The following is a 22,971-nucleotide window of genomic DNA, read 5'->3' on the forward strand; positions in this document are numbered from 1 at the left end:
TCGCCCCAGACGATCAAATGCATCAATGTTAGTAAGACTTTTGTCAAAGAAGGCGGCATTATTTTCTTCTCAACAGATTTCCATTGCATTATGTCGTAGGCCTTTGAAGATTTCAAGGTTGCACTTGTAGCTTCACGAGTGACACCATTTATCTGAAATATCTAATACTAAATAAGAATATTTTGAATGGAGTCACTTTGGACTAAATAGTACCATTCTTTCCTTATAAATATTTGATAAAGACTTAAGATAAAAATAGCTTTTGGACTGAATATGTGTCAATACATGTATAAAGCGGGCTAGAAAAGCAGAAAGACGATTTCAATCTGACAAAAGAAAACATACGTCATCTCCTCGTTTACTCTATAAAAACAGTTAGCTTGTATAATGCAAGCTTTTTGCCTCATAGTACAGGTGCAGTCAATGCCATTTAGAATCATTCGAAAATTCAAAAAAATACTCCATGAGCTATGTTGACACATTTATAGTTATATTGACGATGAGAGGAAAAAGTGAATATCGGTCATCTGCGCCCTTAATTGCCCACATGCCCACTGCCAAACAAATATGTCCCTCTCCCCTTTCCTCTCTCCCCATGTCAACATATTCCCTACAGTCATAGTATTCAACTTCAGCATTTTCCCGAAAAAATATTTATATTGTCCATTAGATTAATACCGTCAAAACACAAACGAACCACTTCGGATATCATCAAATTCCGCTCTTCTAAATTTAATGATGCTCAAATTGTACCTGCAATGGCGAAACATATCCCTTTTCCCCCTTACCACTCGGCTTGGAACTTTTCCCCACTGAAATACTTGCTGTTTGCCCCTCTCATTGAACAATGCAAAAAATCCACTCCCACTGCAAACTCGTCAATGAATTGCTTTAGCACAAGCAGTGTCATTGTTTGCACCCAATATTATCCCACTCATTAATCATTTATGAGCTTTATTCTATATTCCAACGCCTTATATATCGACTGACCTTTCTCTACGTCATTCCAAATTTAGTTACGGTTTACTCTTTTTTTTATATAAAAACACTTAACGGCGGATGTATGTTTTCCCTGTAGTGAACGTTACCATTATGCAACTAGTATGCCGAGGGCTTTGAGAAACTAAAGTCAAAGGGGAGTTATATGAATTGCTATTTTTACCGGCACTCGAGTTTCAGTTCCTTTCGTTGCATTTACAATTGCTTTTGAAAAAGAGTCGTTTTGTGATCGTGCGTACAAACAAGTGTATCATAAATATAGGTCCATTTTCTCCTTTTACACAGAGCTATTAAAATATTATTCCTAATATTTTTCTTCGCTTAGCAAAGGAAAATGCGAATGTCATAAAGGGAATTGTCATTTCGAGCCCTGGACAAGTATCTCCTTGCAAGAATAATTTTATGAAAAACCTGGAAAAAATAATGGCTACTCCAAAAGTGGTGAATCATATTTCGAGCAGTGCAGAACTAAAGATGTAGAAGTCCGTTGGCACGGTCGTGACGTAGAACACCTAGTTTGTTTGAAGAAAAAGTTTAATTTGGCTTGCATGGGGTTAGTTTGTTATTTCGGCTCAATCAAAGTTTGAAATTATCAACTCACAACATTACCTTTCTTCATTTAATGTAGATATAATTAGAACTCTATTATGATGTGCTGGTTTTTTTTTCGTTTTGGTAAATCGTTGGCTTTATATACAAGTTTAAATCCAAGTCGAAAAAATGGTTGCACTAGCAATTTATTGTTGGAAATATTACGTTGTTACTAGTTATATCACTTTATCAAATATGCCTTTACTAGCATAAACAGTTTTTGCATAATTTAGTGACTGCCTATATCTGATTGAGTTGGACTTTTTTTATCAAGAAGTATTGTTAGCTAACGTGATGTACTGTCCGGGATTTATTAGTTTGGTATATCTATGGCTTTATCATATTTCGTTAACACATCTCATTAATTTAAACTACTTGATAGGATGCAATTTAGTGCTTTAGAAAGTCGCGTGATATTAAAGAGAATGTGGACAATTATTCCGAGAGAAAATTAGTTGATATGATAAAGACATTGAAGAGATTTTAATAGCCTTTTAATTTCCAGATGATATGTCCTCGCGGCACATTCTACCTTGAGTAATCAATTGAAGCATATCATAAAGGCTAACTTTTCAACATCAAACTATGACCTTCAATATTTGATAACAAATCCAAAGGAAATTGAAAGCACAGCGGGAATATCATGATATATCTTTCTTTGCATTTCCTGTCAACCCATTGTCACCTGGGCTAACTCCCATCATGACACAGGGTTTGATTTGTTTTCAGAATGAACGTGCTATAAGACCAGATCATGTATACGAAGGTACAGACGGTTGGAACATTCGTTTCCTTGGAGAGGTCACGTGAGAAGGATATTGCGAGCACGTGTAAGTTAATGATGCGTACAATCACAAGCAATTTAGCAAAGTTTTTCATGGTCTTCGACCTTGTGTCGTTTCATCGTAATGACAGGTCATTGCAAGGGAATGTGTTCAGGCAGCAAGGGACATTCGTTGAAACAAAATTTAATGCCTCGAGTGTTTTCCTTGGGTGAATGGAGCAAAATTTTGGAGAATAATACAACTGTAACTGCGCATGCTCCTTTTTAAGGAATGAGTGGAGAATACTGACAATTCTGAGCTTTTCAACCCATACTTCGAAAATTGTAGAACGCAATGATCTAGACGCATGCTATCGAGACGTAGATAGACCAGGCTATGAATCCCTTATTTGCTGTTCGATTGCGTACAATTTGGTTTTCGCTTGGTTTATAATAGAGAAGCAATAGCTTTCGCATCATGTTTGAGTGACTGTATTTTTATAACAAACAAGTAAATATTATATCCTAGCGAACCAAGGTACATCACATAATCGTTTTTCCCCAATAAACCATCATTCCACCTTTCAAACCAAACCTGATGATGTCCTCATGGACTCCATCAGGGTTGCAGCATTTTAGAGCTACCTACACCCCCAAATGGCGGCCGTGTTGAGATATGATCGAAATGGTAAGATTAATCACTTTCGAGTTAAACGTTGATGTAGGGTACAGAAAAACGGTAACGGTTCCAAGGTGACAGTCTGTAGTCTAATCTTTGTAATATTTTCAATTGGAATATGTAGTGCCAGAGGTTGTGGAACAGCCTTAGCATACGACAATATATGAAAGACGAAGTTAGAATGCAGATGATATAATATAAAAATTGTAACATATGCAATATAATTCGAGATACAGTGTAAAAGTTACTGGTTTATTTTTTATAAAAACAAATTTTACTAAACAATATTTCATGTAGTGAAATTTGGAAACTGATATCCAAGGGAACAATATCGACCCATGGCCAGACCCCACCATTCTCGTCATATATTTCTTTTCCGAGAGCGGCCAGGAGAGAGTCTCGAAATTCAAGATTTAAATCAGTAGTCGTCGGGTTGTCCAGTAATTCATGGAAATAGTTATACCATTGATCTGGACTAATACCATTGGATGGCATAGATGTTCGTCTCATACTACGCATCAATTTGCAGAATTCCAAATGCGGTATGTATGTATGTATGTATGTATGTATGTATGTATGTATGTATGTATGTATGTATGTATGTATGTATGTATGGATGGATGGATGGATGGATGGATGGATGCGTGTGTGGGTGTGTGTATGTATGTATGTATGTATGTAAAATACATGTATGTATGTATGTATGTATGTATGTATGTATGTATGTATGTGTGTGTGTATGTATGTATGTGTGTATGTGTGTGTGTATGTATGTATGTAAGTAAGTATGTATGTATGTGTGTATGTGTGTGTATGTGTGTGTGCATGTATGTATGTATGTATATAGTACAATGAAACGCCAAATGCCCAAACATTCATATGTATAACATGATGTGTATTCTAACTTCGTCTTTCATATTGTCGTATTCTAAGGCTGTTGTTCTATAACCACTGGTATACATTTTCGATCGAAAGTATTACAAAGATTAGACTACTGACAGTCAGCTTGGAACCGTATCCAGGCAGTTTCCATGGTTCCTTATATTTCTTTATATTATGTGACTTTCATGTCACGGTCTGTGACCCATCAACTCAATCCTTACACAACTCATAATATCGCAATACTGTACGTTGTATGCATGTACTGCCTGTACTGGCTTTGTTTGATACAAGCATACAGACGCCAATCAGAAACCAATCTTTATTCTGCCTTTAAAGATATCAAGAGCGACATTTCTTGCTACATTTTGTGTAAATGACATAAAATATATATTATATATATTATACATATCCTAAGTTGAGAGTGGTTCGATTGCAGTATTTGTTTTTTAAATGTCGCAGTTTGATTGTACCCTATATCAACATTAACTCGAGGGTGATGTTTGCAATGTTACCATTTCGATCATACCTAATCATGGCCGCCATTTGGGGGTGTAGCTATCACTAAAATGTTAGAACCCTGATGGAGTCCACGAGGACATCGCCAAGTTTGGTTTGAAAGGGGAGAATGGTGGTTTTGGGCGGAATATTATGATATTGTGTACACTTCATATGTGTACTTTGTATTCGTATCTGCGCCGGTAGCTATGTACATGTACAACGATACAGCACTAAAATGATTCCTGTGATGTACCTTGCTTCGCTAGAAACTAACATTTAGGTATTTGTTATAAAAATTCAGTCACTCAAACATTGTGCGAAAGCTATTGCTTCGCTATTATAAACCAAGCGAAAACCAAAGTGTACGCAATCCTACAGCAAATAAGGGATTTATAGCCTGGTCTATCTACTTCTCGATAGCAGGCATCTACATCATTGTGTTCTACAGTTTTCAAAGTATAGGTTGAGAACGTTCAGAATTGTCAGTATTATCCACTCATTCCTTAATAATGAGCATGCGCAGTTACAGTTGTATTATTTGTTGTATTAGTTTGCTCCATTCACCCAAGGAAAACACTCGAGGCATTTGTTAATTTTGTCTTCCGTACGTACTGACAAGCCCCTTTAATGTGTCACTGGTATATCGGTTGAGTGAAGAAAAAATATTGGTGTAAACTATCAAACTACATGAAAATCAAAAGAGGAGTATGGCATAAATGGGAACCATTATCTCAAACCTGTCAGTATTTTTGTTATGGTCAAATCTACAGCCCATTTCATGTTAGTGTTCACTGATACAACAACACAGAAACCAATAAGAAACTACCCACTATACACTTAAAGCTGGTAAGATCAACATTTCTTGCTACATTTTGTCTAAATGAAGTAAACACTTTAAACGTGTTGCAACTGGATGAAGACACTAGGGCGCCAATGTTTTGATGTCTGCATGGTGGCTCGTTAGTTCATTGTATTTAGACAAAATGTTGCAGTCATTCAATCTTGCATTCTTAGAGTGTAGCATGTGAAATTTCTTGTTGGGTTCTACATAGTTGTATCAAAACAGAGCCAGTGAACACTAACGACAACCTCGCTGTAAGTAGCGTATTAAAGTAAGCCAACTAAATGTGGGTTTAAAAGTAGTGAAATAGTTTTACTTGCTGCCTGAACATATTCCCTTGCAATGATCTGTCATTACGATGAAACGACACAAGGTCGAAGACCATGAAAAACTTTGCTAAATTGCTTGTGATTGTACGCATCATTAACTTACACGTGCTTGCAATATCCTTCTCACGTGACCTCTCCAAGGAAACGAATGTTCCAACCGTCTGTACCTTCGTATACATGATATGGTCTTAGGCACGTTCATTCGGAAAACAAATCAAACCCTGTGTCATGGGAGATAGACAAGTGACAATTGGTTGACAGGAAATGCAAAGAAAGATATATCATGATATCCCCGCTGTGCTTTCAATTTCCATTGTATTGTTATCAAATATTGAAGGTTATAGTTTGATGGTGAAAGTTAGCATTTAGGAAATTATTCATTTGATTATTCAAGGTAGAAGGGCGAGGACATATCAAAACATTATTAAACTCTCTTCAATGTCGTTATCATATGAGAACTTGTTTCTGGTACGTTCGAAATGAATAAAATGCCGTTATATCACTTAATATCAAGTAATGTTCACTTGGAATAATTGTCCACATCCTCTGTGATATCACGTGACTTTCGAAATCACGAAATTACATCATATCAAGTAGTATACATTGATAAGAGTGAATTCTTTAACGAAATATGATACCAAACCTAATAAATTCCTGACAGTACTTCACGTTAGCTAATAATACTTCTTAATACAAATAATTCCAACTCAATCAGATATAGTCAGTCATTAAAGTATGCATAAACTGTTTATGCTAGTATAAAAGGCATATTTGCTTCTAAAAACCTTCTTTTAGTCTCTACCTGACTGACTGCCCGTCTTTCCGTCCGTCTGTCTGTCCATCCTCCTCTCTCTCTCTCTCTCTCTCTCTCTCTCTCCTCTCTCTCTCTCTCTCTCTCTCTCTCTCTCTCTCTCTCTCTCTCTCTCTCTCTCTCTCTCTCTCTCTCTCTCTCTCTCTCTCTCTCTCTCTCTCTCTCTCTCTCTCTCTCCATTCAAAAATGCAAATGTAGATATGCAGATGTTGGATTTGCACTCTGAGGATATCGCTTATTTATTTCTTCTATATTTCGTTCACTTTTCAGGAATGCATAGAAAGGGTCGTATAAGGATTTAGAAGCTTTCAGCTGCCCCCTACCTTCACACTGCCCTTTACAATCAACAAATGCTGGTATTTTTGTGTTTGCCTATTAAAAGCTTGTCGTACCAATATAGTAACGTAATATTTTCCAACAATAAATTGCTAGTGCAACCATTTTTTTCGACTTGGATGTAAACTTGTATATAAAGCCAACGATTTACCAAAACGATAAAAACAAACATTATAAAAGAGTTCTAATTATATTATTATTATTATTTTATTTCTTGTAAGGAAACTATGTTTAAAAATGTCAACAGTCATTATATTTCTTATTTCAAATGGAAGTGAATTTCACAGAGAGGGTGCGAATACTGAAAAAGCCCTCTGGCCATAAGATTTATTGAAATTGCCACGTGGTTGGACTAAGAGTAGCTTTTCAACATAATTATAGCTACATTAAATGAAGAAAGTGTAATATTGTGAGTTGATAATTTCAAACAAGCCAAATTAAACAAACTAGTTTTCTACATCACATATTTAGTTCTGCACGGCTCGAAATATGATTCACCGCGTTTGAAATAGCCATTATTTTTTCCAGGTTTTTCATAAAATTATTCTAACTTGCAAAGAATTGTCCAGGGCTCGAAGTGACAATGCCCTTTATGATATTCGCATTTTCCTTTGCTAAGCGAAGAAAATATCAAACCTGGCGATGTCCTCGTGGACTCCATCAGGGTGCCAACATTTTAGAGCTAGCTACAACCCCAAATGGCGGCCATGATTAGGCATGATCGAAATGGTAAGGTTGCAAACATCACCCTCGAGTTAAACGTTGAAATAAAGTACAGCAAAACAACGACTTTATATAACATACGTTGTGTGTACCTCAATTCAAGATACAGTGTAAAGGTCACTGAACAATTTTGAAGAAAAAAAGTATTTGTAAACGATATTTCATGAAGTGAAATTTGTAAATTTATTTGGAGAGCGGTCAGGAGAGAGTCTCGAAATTCAAGATTTAAATCGGTAGTCGTTGGGTTGTCCAGTAATTAATGGAAATAGCTATACCATTGATCTGGGCTAATACTATTGGATGACATAGATGTTCGTCTCATACTACGTATCAATTTGCAGAATTCCAAATGCGCTATGGTATGTATGTATGTATGTATGTATGTATGTATGTATGGTGTATGCATGTATGTATGTATGTATGTATGTATGTATGTATGTATGTATGTATCTATCTATCTATCTATCTATCTATCTATCTATCTATCTATCTATCTATCTATCTATATCTATCCATCTATCTATCTACCTACCTACCTGCCTGCCTGCTGCCTGCCTGCCTACCTACCTACCTACATACCTACCTACCTACCTACCTACCCACCTATCTATCTATCTATCTATCTATCTATCTATCTATCTATCTATCTATCTATCTATCTATCTATCTATCTATCTACCTACCTATCTAATTACCTACCTACCTACCTACCTACCTACCTACCTACCTATCTATCTATCTATCTATATACATATCTATTTGTCTGTCTATCTATGCGTATAGTACAATGAAACGCCAAATGCCCAAACATTCATATGTATATTATATCATCTGCATTCTAACTTCGTCTTTCATATATTGTCGTATGCTAAGGCTGTTCCACAACCTCTGGCACTACATATTCCAATTGAAAATATTACAAAGATTAGACTACAGACTGTCACCTTGGAGCCGTATCCAGGCAGTTTCCATGGTTCCTTATACTTATTTATATTATGTCATGGTCTCTGACCAATCAATTCAATGCTTATACAACTTATAATATCGCAATACTGTACGATGTATGCATGTACTGCATGTCGCATATTAATGTTCACTGGCTTTGTTTGATGCAAGCATACAGACACCAATCGGAATCCAATCTTTATTCAGCATTTAAAGATATCAAGAGCGACATTTCTTGCTACATTTTGTCTAAATGAAATAAAGCATTTATTAATATATATATATATATATATATATATATATATATATATATATATATTATATATAATATATACATGTATATATAATATATATAATATATAAAATATATTTATATATTGTATATATATATTATATACAGTAAAACTCCAATTATCCGAACCCAAGGGGGGACATCGATTTTGTTCGGATATATGTATATCCTAAGTTGAGAGTGGTTCGATTGCAGTATTTATTTTTTAAATATCGCAGTTTGAAAACGATTTGACCAATAGTTTCATAAGTGTGTCCACATTGTTGGCAGTGTTAACATGTGTACGTGGCCGAGGGTCACGCACACACAGTTCAAACTTCAAAGTCTGTAAATAGTACGTAGTTTTAGACCAATTGGGTGACCTACAATAGACAGTATCGTCATGGCGTCCCCACTCTGTATCACCTCGGTTGTGACCTGTTTAATAATTATAGTGGTGTCTACAGCAGAATCACTAGCTACTAGTAGCAGTTGCCCTTGCTCTGATCCTTCGCTATGTAAACCCATACAATCCCAACCTGAGAAAGAGGTAAGTTACACTTCGTAATATATGATATCCTTCATCATGGTGTATCGTACTATTTGTGATTTTGTGATCTGCGTAAGGTCAATATTAGTAACTAATCTACTGTACACCAGGGAAGGGCAGAATTTACGGCGGTTGGGGGGGGGGGGGGGCAGCTGAGGAGAATTTACGGCAATGGGGCAACTGAGGACACAGCATTTTAATTTTTTTTTGCAACCCCCTCTTCTCCCCCCTCCTCTCCTCCAAAGCCATCCCAAAAAAATCGTGGTCCTATCATATTTGCGGTACACTACACAAAAGTAACAGAAAACGTAGACTTCAGTTTCCATATATCATAAGTTCAGATTTCTTTACAAATAGATGTGGGCCTCGCGTTCAATGAGAAATCTTGTTTTGACTCTAAACTATACACTGTCTTATCTTGATTTAGGGGAGAAATATGATCACAGTGATGGATGTTGGGGAGTGGGTGGAGGGGGATATCAAGATATTTTGTAAAATGTACAAGGTAAACGGCCGCTTCAGATGTTTAATTTGGTCAAGACCACTTACGATCGCACACCAAGATTTTCCCTTGCCCACACCAGCCGCTATTTTCTCCTCAGTACCCCCCCCCATGAAATTCTGTTTGTTCCCTTACTTAGGCATGCTAGTGTATAAGTATGCTAATAAAACCTGAGGGGGAGCAGAGAAATAAACGTGTATGACTGTCTAATTCATTGTCAAATTTAATAATTTCCATACCAATGAACTGGCGTATTAAAGAGCTATAACGATAAAACAATCTAAACTTACCCTAAAGCAGTATGTATAGCAAGTGATCATAATCTCTCAGGCAATTGTTGAAATACCTGCCATATTCATTTATGTACTCACGTTCTACATTTCCATAAATTAACATTTCCGTGCCCAGTCTTGTTTTTTTTCATCACGGTTTACTGAAAATCTAATTCGATTTGACTTTCCGTTCATTAGATATTTGTATTTCGTACCGAGGATACGTGGAAATTCTACGACTGGTCCATGGTAACCACCGTTGCTATGTTTTTCGACTTCGATCCCGAGTTATTGTGCACAGCGCATGCTCACAAAGCCAGGCTTGTGCTGACAGGTATGCAAGTATGTTCGTCTTCAACTTTGGAAGATGTCTACTATCTTTAATTTTGAAAATATAATCGTTTCATTCATATTCATAGGTCAAAACTCATTTTTATCACACACACACACACAAATATATGTATGTATGTATGTATATATATATATATATATATATATATATATATAATATATATATATATATATATATATATATATATATATATATATATATATATATAGCAATACAACACATATACTCTACTATATCACAAGTAGTTTTCACCTATAGACTTATAAAATTTGGCAAGTCTGAGTGAGGACAGACCTGCAGTAAACTAGGCGTGAGACTTTTTTTGTGAAGTAAAGAATGTTAGGAGCTTTATCATGACTGAAACAATGAAACGTCATGCGATGATAATATGACTTCTTTTGGTACAAAGTAAGCAATGAAATATCTAAAGAAACTCAACTATGATATAACCATTCTCGTCTTTGTCCAACTTTAATGTCAGCCTCGTTCCCAAAGGAAAACCTGACAAACGCAGACGACCGTCGTCGATGGATTGACGGAAAGGTACAGCAAGCATTGGATTGGCATATGGATGGAATTAACTTTGACTTTGAATCACCATTGGTCGAACCAGAAAGAATTCGTCACCTGACTATGTTAGTCAACGAGACTACACATGCTTTCCACCAGAAAATACCTGGCTCACAGGTGAGATTATGAGATGTGTGTGAATTCTAAATAGATGGATGGGAGACATACATACATACATACATACATACATACATACATACATACATACATACATACAACATACATACATACATACATACATACATACATACATACACACACACATACATACATACATACATACATACATACATACATACATACATACATACATACACACACACACACATACATACATACATACATACACACACACATACATACATACATACATACATACATACATACATACATACACACACACATTCATACATACATACATACATACATACATACATACATACATACATACATACATACATACATACATACACACACATACATACATACATACATACATACATACATACATACATACATACATACATACATACATACATACATACACGTTCACCCCCCTGTCCATCTGTTCATTTAATAATGATTCCGTCGAGACGAGAATAATAAGCTTTGATTTGTAACATTTCTATCGAGTATGTCTTAAGTGTTGTACCATATGTCGTCTGTACACATTATAAAGTAATCGAGTGATATTCAGAAAAAAATGACAAATGAGTTCGATTTTACTTTTCGATCGCTTTACCTCTAAAAAGGCAGAACAGGTGGTGTTTTATAACCACTGATGTCGTAAATGCATGGATATATCATATCATCAGAGTTCGACCATCTGTCGTGCTACACTGAAACCTGGTAGTTGTGAATTAAAAATAAAAACAAAAACAAAAAAAACATGATAGTTGTGTGATTTTGAAATCAAAACATTTTGGCATCGTTTTTCTATATCTACCATATATTCGGTCCATTAATAACCTAACTTGTCTACCGCAATTAGCATTTTTTTAAAAGATTTCATAATCTTTACATTTTCATGAATGCTACTGCGAGTGAAGGGTATAGTAATAAGCATGTTGGTCAGCATAGACGCGCAGTTAGTTGATCTTTTTTCGTTACACTTTTTCATTTTATTCAACCAATTGAAGTGGTGCAATTTGCTGATGAGAGGAGTTTGGTGTGAGCTTCATAGAAGTACGAATGTCTCTCACTCCATCCGTGTATGGCTTTATATCCATATTGTTTGCAGCGTTTTGGCAGTCAACAGCGTAAAGGGTCCACATGGTGCCAGCACTGAACTTTGTCATTAGACAAATACAAATATAGTTTAAACCGTGGTTTTAGAGATTTAGTTGGAAAGCGAAATATGTCGCTGATATGTTTTAACGATTAAATGTATATTGAACTTTCTCTATAAGAAGCTCTAAGTCAGCGAGAGCTGTCAGGAAAAATGTTGACTGTTATATATATATATATATATATATATATATATATATATATATATATATATATATATATATATATATATATATATATATATATATATATATATATATATATATATATATATATGTATGTATATATATTTATATGAAACTATGTGTATACGTACATATATATTTACAACACTAATGTGTTGTCTGTTTTACTTTCTGCTGCCGTATATCCGTCATTCTGTGCATATCTCTGAACAACTGTGTTCTAATGTTTATCTGTCTATCCTCATATCTTGCTACATCTTTGATTTTGTTTCAAATTGATGCGTCTCCGTAGAGTCATTTATTAACGACTTTGTTTGAACTGTCTCTCTGTCATTTGGATCACTGTCTGTTTTTATTGTAGTCTAATACTGATAGTAATGGCAGTGATAAAACATACACAATAGTACTGTCTCACCTGTAATTCATTGTAGTCTTATGGTGATAGTAATGGCAGTGATAAGACATACACAATAGTACTGTCTCACCTGTAATTTATTGTAGTCTAATGGTGATAGTAATGGCAGTGATAAGACATACACAATAGTACTGTCTCACCTGTAATTTATTGTAGTCTAATGGTGATAGTAATGGCAGTGATAAAACATACACAATAGTACTGTCTCACCTGTAATTCATTGTAGTCTAATGGTGATAGTAATGACAGTGATAAGACATACACAATAGTACTGTCTCACCTGTAATTTATTGTAGTCTAATGGTGATAGTAATGGCAGTGATAAGACATACACAATAGTACTGTCTCACCTGTAATTTATTGTAGTCTAATGGTGATAGTAATGGCAGTGATAAAACATACACAATAGTACTGTCTCACCTGTAATTTATTGTAGTCTAATGGTGATAGTAATGACAGTGATAAGACATACACAATAGTACTGTCTCACCTGTAATTCATTGTAGTCTAATGGTGATAGTAATGGCAGTGATAAAACATACACAATAGTACTGTCTCACCTGTAATTTATTGTAGTCTAATGGTGATAGTAATGGCAGTGATAATACATACACAATAGTACTGTCTCAACTGTAATTCATTGTAGTCTAATGGTGATAGTAATGGCAGTGATAAGACATACACAATAGTACTGTCTCACCTGTAATTTATTGTAGTCTTACGGTGATAGTAATGGCAGTGATAAGATATACACAATAGTACTGTCTCACCTGTAATTTATTGTAGTCTTATGGTGATAGTAATGACAGTGATAATACATACACAATAGTACTGTCTCACCTGTAATTTATTGTAATCTTACGGTGATAGTAATGGCAGTGATAATACATACACAATAGTACTGTCTCACCTGTAATTTATTGTAGTCTTACGGTGATAGTAATGACAGTGATAATACATACACAATAGTACTGTTTCACCTGTAATTTATTGTAGTCTTACGGTGATAGTAATGGCAGTGATAAAACATACACAATAGTACTGTCTCACCTGTAATTTATTGTAGTCTTACGGTGATAGTAATGGCAGTGATAAAACATACACAATAGTACTGTCTCACCTGTAATTTATTGTAGTCTTACGGTGATAGTAATGGCGGTGATAAAACATACACAATAGTACTGTCTCTAATGGTGATAGTAATGGCAGTGATAAAACTTACACAATAGTACTGTCTCACCTGTAATTTATTGTAGTGTCACGGTGATAGTAATGACAGTGATAATACATACACAATAGTACTGTTTCACCTGTAATTTATTGTAGTCTTACGGTGATAGTAATGGCAGTGATAAAACATACACAATAGTACTGTCTCACCTGTAATTTATTGTAGTCTTACGGTGATAGTAATGGCAGTGATAAAACATACACAATAGTACTGTCTCACCTGTAATTTATTGTAGTCTTACGGTGATAGTAATGGCAGTGATAAAACATACACAATAGTACTGTCTCTAATGGTGATAGTAATGGCAGTGATAAAACTTACACAATAGTACTGTCTCACCTGTAATTTATTGTAGTCTAATGGTGATAGTAATGGCAGTGATAAGACATACACAATAGTACTGTCTCACCTGTAATTTATTGTAGTCTAATGGTGATAGTAATGGCAGTGATAAAACATACACAATAGTACTGTCTCACCTGTAATTCATTGTAGTCTAATGGTGATAGTAATGACAGTGATAAGACATACACAATAGTACTGTCTCACCTGTAATTTATTGTAGTCTAATGGTGATAGTAATGGCAGTGATAAGACATACACAATAGTACTGTCTCACCTGTAATTTATTGTAGTCTAATGGTGATAGTAATGGCAGTGATAAAACATACACAATAGTACTGTCTCACCTGTAATTTATTGTAGTCTAATGGTGATAGTAATGACAGTGATAAGACATACACAATAGTACTGTCTCACCTGTAATTCATTGTAGTCTAATGGTGATAGTAATGGCAGTGATAAAACATACACAATAGTACTGTCTCACCTGTAATTTATTGTAGTCTAATGGTGATAGTAATGGCAGTGATAATACATACACAATAGTACTGTCTCAACTGTAATTCATTGTAGTCTAATGGTGATAGTAATGGCAGTGATAAGACATACACAATAGTACTGTCTCACCTGTAATTTATTGTAGTCTTACGGTGATAGTAATGGCAGTGATAAGATATACACAATAGTACTGTCTCACCTGTAATTTATTGTAGTCTTATGGTGATAGTAATGACAGTGATAATACATACACAATAGTACTGTCTCACCTGTAATTTATTGTAATCTTACGGTGATAGTAATGGCAGTGATAATACATACACAATAGTACTGTCTCACCTGTAATTTATTGTAGTCTTACGGTGATAGTAATGACAGTGATAATACATACACAATAGTACTGTTTCACCTGTAATTTATTGTAGTCTTACGGTGATAGTAATGGCAGTGATAAAACATACACAATAGTACTGTCTCACCTGTAATTTATTGTAGTCTTACGGTGATAGTAATGGCAGTGATAAAACATACACAATAGTACTGTCTCACCTGTAATTTATTGTAGTCTTACGGTGATAGTAATGGCGGTGATAAAACATACACAATAGTACTGTCTCTAATGGTGATAGTAATGGCAGTGATAAAACTTACACAATAGTACTGTCTCACCTGTAATTTATTGTAGTGTCACGGTGATAGTAATGACAGTGATAATACATACACAATAGTACTGTTTCACCTGTAATTTATTGTAGTCTTACGGTGATAGTAATGGCAGTGATAAAACATACACAATAGTACTGTCTCACCTGTAATTTATTGTAGTCTTACGGTGATAGTAATGGCAGTGATAAAACATACACAATAGTACTGTCTCACCTGTAATTTATTGTAGTCTTACGGTGATAGTAATGGCAGTGATAAAACATACACAATAGTACTGTCTCTAATGGTGATAGTAATGGCAGTGATAAAACTTACACAATAGTACTGTCTCACCTGTAATTTATTGTAGTCTAATGGTGATAGTAATGGCAGTGATAAGACATACACAATAGTACTGTCTCACCTGTAATTTATTGTAGTCTAATGGTGATAGTAATGGCAGTGATAAAACTTACACAATAGTACTGTCTCACCTGTAATTTATTGTAGTCTAATGGTGATAGTAATGGCAGTGATAATACATACACAATAGTACTGTCTCACCTGTAATTTATTGTAGTCTTACGGTGATAGTAATGGCAGTGATAAAACATACACAATAGTACTGTCTCTAATGGTGATAGTAATGGCAGTGATAAAACTTACACAATAGTACTGTCTCACCTGTAATTTATTGTAGTCTTACGATGATAGTAATGGCAGTGATAAAACATACACAATAGTACTGTCTCACCTGTAATTTATTGTAGTCTTATGGTGATAGTAATGGCAGTGATAAGACATACACAATAGTACTGTCTCACCTGTAATTTATTGTAGTCTAATGGTGATAGTAATGGCAGTGATAAAACTTACACAATAGTACTGTCTCACCTGTAATTTATTGTAGTCTAATGGTGATAGTAATGGCAGTGATAATACATACACAATAGTACTGTCTCACCTGTAATTCATTGTAGTCTAATGGTGATAGTAATGGCAGTGATAAGACATACACAATAGTACTGTCTCACCTGTAATTTATTGTAGTCTAATGGTGATAGTAATGGCAGTGATAAGACATACACAATAGTACTGTCTCACCTGTAATTTATTGTAGTCTTACGGTGATAGTAATGGCAGTGATAAGATATACACAATAGTACTGTCTCACCTGTAATTTATTGTAGTCTTATGGTGATAGTAATGACAGTGATAATACATACACAATAGTACTGTCTCACCTGTAATTTATTGTAGTCTTACGGTGATAGTAATGACAGTGATAAAACATACACAATAGTACTGTCTCACCTGTAATTTATTGTAGTCTTACGGTGATAGTAATGGCAGTGATAAAACATACACAATAGTACTGTCTCTAATGGTGATAGTAATGGCAGTGATAAAACTTACACAATAGTACTGTCTCACCTGTAATTTATTGTAGTCTTACGGTGATAGTAATGACAGTGATAAAACATACACAATAGTACTGTCTCACCTGTAATTTATTGTAGTCTTACGGTGATAGTAATGGCAGTGATAAAACATACACAATAGTACTGTCTCACCTGTAATTTATTGTAGGCTTACGGTGATAGTAATGGCAGTGATAAAACATACACAATAGTACTGTCTCTAATGGTGATAGTAATGGCAGTGATAAAACTTACACAATAGTACTGTCTCACCTGTAATTTATTGTAGTCTAATGGTGATAGTAATGGCAGTGATAAGACATACACAATAGTACTGTCTCACCTGTAATTTATTGTAGTCTAATGGTGATAGTAATGGCAGTGATAAAACTTACACAATAGTACTGTCTCACCTGTAATTTATTGTAGTCTAATGGTGATAGTAATGGCAGTGATAAAACATACACAATAGTACTGTCTCACCTGTAATTTATTGTAGTCTAATGGTGATAGTAATGGCAGTGATAAGACATACACAATAGTACTGTCTCACCTGTAATTTATTGTAGTCTAATGGTGATAGTAATGGCAGTGATAAAACTTACACAATAGTACTGTCTCACCTGTAATTTATTGTAGTCGTATGGTGATAGTAATGGCAATGATAAAACATACACAATAGTACTGTCTCACCTGTAATTTATTGTAGTCTTACGGTGATAGTAATGGCAGTGATAAGACATACACAATAGTACTGTCTCACCTGTAATTTATTGTAGTCTAATGGTGATAGTAATGGCAGTGATAAAACATACACAATAGTACTGTCTCACCTGTAATTCATTGTAGTCTAATGGTGATAGTAATGGCAGTGATAAGACATACACAATAGTACTGTCTCACCTGTAATTTATTGTAGTCTAATGGTGATAGTAATGGCAGTGATAAAACATACACAATAGTACTGTCTCACCTGTAATTTATTGTAGTCTAATGGTGATAGTAATGGCAGTGATAAGATATACACAATAGTACTGTCTCACCTGTAATTTATTGTAGTCTTATGGTGATAGTAATGGCAGTGATAAGACATACACAATAGTACTGTCTCACCTGTAATTTATTGTAGTCTTACGGTGATAGTAATGTCAGTGATAAGACATACACAATAGTACTGTCTCACCTGTAATTTATTGTAGTCTAATGGTGATAGTAATGGCAGTGATAAGACATACACAATAGTACTGTCTCACCTGTAATTTATTGTAGTCTAATGGTGATAGTAATGGCAGTGATAAAACATACACAATAGTACTGTCTCACCTGTAATTTATTGTAGTCTTACGATGATAGTAATGGCAGTGATAAGACATACACAATAGTACTGTCTCACCTGTAATTTATTGTAGTCTAATGGTGATAGTAATGGCAGTGATAAGATATACACAATAGTACTGTCTCACCTGTAATTTATTGTAGTCTTATGGTGATAGTAATGGCAGTGATAAGACATACACAATAGTACTGTCTCACCTGTAATTTATTGTAGTCTTACGATGATAGTAATGGCAGTGATAAGACATACACAATAGTACTGTCTCACCTGTAATTTATTGTAGTCTTACGGTGATAGTAATGGCAGTGATAAAACATACACAATAGTACTGTCTCACCTGTAATTTATTGTAGTCTTATGGTGATAGTAATGGCAGTGATAAGACATACACAATAGTACTGTCTCACCTGTAATTTATTGTAGTCTTACGATGATAGTAATGGCAGTGATAAAACATACACAATAGTACTGTCTCACCTGTAATTTATTGTAGTCTAATGGTGATAGTAATGGCAGTGATAAAACATACACAATAGTACTGTCTCACCTGTAATTTATTGTAGTCTAATGGTGATAGTAATGGCAGTGATAAAACATACACAATAGTACTGTCTCACCTGTAATTTATTGTAGTCTTACGATGATAGTAATGGCAGTGATAAAACATACACAATAGTACTGTCTCACCTGTAATTTATTGTAGTCTAATGGTGATAGTAATGGCAGTGATAAAACATACACAATAGTACTGTCTCACCTGTAATTCATTGTAGTCTAATGGTGATAGTAATGGCAGTGATAAAACATACACAATAGTACTGTCTCACCTGTAATTTATTGTAGTCTAATGGTGATAGTAATGGCAGTGATAAAACATACACAATAGTACTGTCTCACCTGTAATTTATTGTAGTCTTACGGTGATAGTAATGGCAGTGATAAAACATACACAATAGTACTGTCTCACCTGTAATTTATTGTAGTCTAATGGTGATAGTAATGGCAGTGATAAGACATACACAATAGTACTGTCTCGCCTGTAATTTATTGTAGTCTTACGGTGATAGTAATGGCAGTGATAAGACATGCACAATAGTACTGTCTCACCTGTAATTCATTGTAGTCTAATGGTGATAGTAATGACAGTGATAAGACATACACAATAGTACTGTCTCACCTGTAATTTATTGTAGTCTAATGGTGATAGTAATGGCAGTGATAAGACATACACAATAGTACTGTCTCACCTGTAATTTATTGTAGTCTAATGGTGATAGTAATGGCAGTGATAAGACATACACAATAGTACTGTCTCACCTGTAATTTATTGTAGTCTAATGGTGATAGTAATGGCAGTGATAAGACATACACAATAGTACTGTCTCACCTGTAATTTATTGTAGTCTAATGGTGATAGTAATGGCAGTGATAAGGTATACACAATAGTACTGTCTCACCTGTAATTTATTGTAGTCTTACGGTGATAGTAATGGCAGTGATAAGACATACACAATAGTACTGTCTCACCTGTAATTCATTGTAGTCTTACGGTGATAGTAATGGCAGTGATAAGACATACACAATAGTACTGTCTCACCTGCAATTTATTGTAGTCTAATGGTGATAGTAATGGCAAAGTTTTTTGCTCAAATAAATGTAAATTTCCTTACCGTATTTATATGTCGTATGTTGTACAGGTTACCTTTGATGTCGCCTACACTTCCTCTTGTAGCATCGAGAGTAGTTTCCGTTGCTATGACTACAAAGGGCTAGCAGAGGTGGCTGATTTCCTTTACGTGATGGGTTATGACGAGCAAGATTTTATGAATGAATACGGTCAATGTGAAGCGAGGGCCAACGCCCCTTACGATAGGACGGTCAAAGGTGAGGTTAAACACACATGGGCAATCAAAGGAAAGGGTTATTGTACTGCCTAACAGCAGAACGTTGTCTCGATCTACTGGTATTTATGTTTAGTGTATGTGTTGTGTTATGTGTCTGTTATTAAGTACAAGTCTTCAACTTGTCATCATTCCTCAAGTTTTCTCATTTACATTTTTTTCCCTTTGATATTAGGAATTGAAGATTACTTTAAGTTAGGCATCCCACCCTCTAAGCTTGTCTTAGGCGTACCATGGTATGGATACACCTATCCGTGTCAAAGTCTCTCTGGAGTAAGTAGACCAGAAGTATAACAAAACATATAAGAGAAAGCAAACATTTGTCATATATAACACAACTTGATCGGAATGGTTCATGGTCATTTTTTCTTCTTCACATCATCATTATAAATGATATTAGTTGAAGCGTCCTTCGTTCAATAACCGATTAATACGATTAATCGCACACACTCGTCCATTCGTTACAAAATAATGATGTGATAAGGCTAAACTAAAAACACTATTTGTTTCCGATAACATGACTTCAGAAAATAGGGAAGGTAGGTCGGGGTTTTATTTTATTTTTACATTTTTTTAAATTACGTCTACCAAAAGACAAGATACTTGTTGATCACAATACTGTCTTAACAGTTGATGAGGTGTTAAAGAAGTAAATGAAGACAATTATGTGATTCAGAAGTAGACAAACACAATATGCAGACTGTGTTGTTGTAGGATGAAATGACATCGTTTCTCTCTGGAATGTGATTTTTTTAAAAAGTAACCAAAGATACTTGGGCAAGCAAATGTACACATTGAAATAATAGACGTAAATTGTCAAAATTTTACCTTTTTGATGTTACAGTAAAATATGTTAATTAGGGTCGGTCAGATTATCGGAAACACACACTTTCTTTTATTTGGCCCAATGCGCATGACCCGATTTTAATACTAAAATAGAATAATTGCAACCTTAGAATTTGACAATAGCGATAGTAAGGATTAGTGAATGCGACACGTGTACCCTTGATGTCCATCAAATTGTTGCTAGGTGTAATCAACGTCGCCAAGATTTGTTGTCAGAAAGTAAAAAGTTGCAATGTTGACTCAATCAATTAACTTACCTTATATATGACTACAAACGTCAAAAGATAGAAATATAGAAATGTGGGTGGACGTGTTTTACTGTTATACAGATTGGTAACAATAACATATAATTGACAATGTCAATCTGGGACTATATAGTCGTACTATGGGACTATAAAGTCGTACTGTGCACATCTTCTCAAACATATTACTCTATTTCTCTGTAACAATTTCTTTGGTGATAAGGTTATTTATGTTCCTCCATCTCCCTGATATGAGTATCTAAGTTGTTCTCGCTACACTTTTTTCTTGCTCACCCACCTACCCAACCAACCATCCATCCATCCATCCATCCATCCGTCCGTCCGTCAGTTTACCTTCCGACTAATCTATATACCTCCCTGCCTACCGATCTACGTATACACCTTCCTCCTCACCTGCCTCATCAGCGTACCTATCTACATGACTGACTGCCTACCTATATATTTGTCTGTCTGCCTGCTTGCCTGTCTATCTATCTGTCTTTCTGTCTGTCTGTCTGTCTGTCTGTCTGTCTATATTCGCACGTTTACTTCCTTGTATCCATTCTCCTATACTAGCTTATTAATGGCTGTCATTGCATCTTTCTTTAGTTCTATATTTCTCATACTCTTTATATCTGTCCCCTTTCCCTCTTTACTGCTCTCATTGTCTCTCTAATTATAAGATTTCCCTCCTAGACAACTTGCATCATAGACAATGAACCAGTGTGGCCGCTGTGTAGTGAGGATGCCGGAGACGAGAAACACTACCGTGATGTAATGACTCTATTTGCAAATAACGCGACAACCACAAGATTATGGAGTGAAAAATACAAATCCCCGTATTTCAACTACGTCGTGAGTATCCACCGTTAACGCTTCACCTGCTCCTCCCTCTCTCTCTCTCTCTCTCTCTCTCTCTCTCTCTCTCTCTCTCTCTCTCTCTCTCTCTCTCTCTCTCTCTCTCTCTCTCTCTCTCTCTCTCTCTCTCTCTCTCTCTCCCTCCCTCCCTCTCTCCCCTCCCTCCCTCCCCCCCCTCTCTCTCTCTCTCTCTCTCCCTCCCTCCCTCCCTCCCTCCCTCCCTCCCTCCCTCTCTCTCTCTCTCTCTCTCTCTCTCTCTCTCTCTCTCTCTCTCTCTCTCTCTCTCTCTCTCTCTCTCTCTCTCTCTCTCTCTCTCTCTCTCTCTCTCTCTCTCTCTCTCATTTCAAAAGGTACAAAGTATGTTTTTTTCCTATTAATAGTTGTCCCTTTCCCTATTTCATTGCAATATATATAGAAATCATCGGATAACAAGACACGTCAAATGTGGTATGATGATCCTGAAAGTCTAACCTACAAGTATCAATACGCCAAACAACGAGGACTTCGAGGCGTTGGTCCCTGGAACGGAGACGCCCTGGACTACAGCGATAATCCTCGAGCACGGGAACAAACCAAAGCCATGTGGGACGCCCTCAAGGTGTTCCTTGCTCCTTAACAGCAAATCATATCCGTGGGATGTTGATTTGGTATAGCGCTTACATGCTAATGTAATGCGTCATAAGACTCGCACCAGACATCATGGCATTTAAACAAATTTATGATATTCCGAAGAGCAAGAGCGATGTTTCCTTTTCATTCGTTAATGAACTTCAAAAAGCTAATACCTCTGTCAAATTGACTTTGCTAGTTGTCTCAAGGACATGTGTGAATCAAGACGAACAGCTAGCTG

The 22,971-nt window shown here is 35.5% G+C and overlaps 1 protein-coding gene across 1 annotated transcript; it reads left to right on the forward strand.

The window, feature by feature from the left end:
• The first annotated feature begins 9,071 nt into the window (after positions 1–9,071).
• Positions 9,072–22,737, forward strand: LOC144433739 (di-N-acetylchitobiase-like). The gene is made up of 7 exons (XM_078122098.1): positions 9,072–9,218; positions 10,191–10,326; positions 10,826–11,031; positions 19,972–20,158; positions 20,351–20,448; positions 21,960–22,118; positions 22,537–22,737. Exons 1-7 carry the CDS (start codon positions 9,072–9,074, stop codon positions 22,735–22,737), a joined length of 1,134 nt encoding a protein of 377 aa, XP_077978224.1.
• The last annotated feature ends 234 nt before the right edge of the window (positions 22,738–22,971 follow it).

Source organism: Glandiceps talaboti, chromosome 4 (assembly GCF_964340395.1).
Source record: "Glandiceps talaboti chromosome 4, keGlaTala1.1, whole genome shotgun sequence".
NCBI classification, from domain to species: Eukaryota; Metazoa; Hemichordata; class Enteropneusta; family Spengelidae; genus Glandiceps; species Glandiceps talaboti.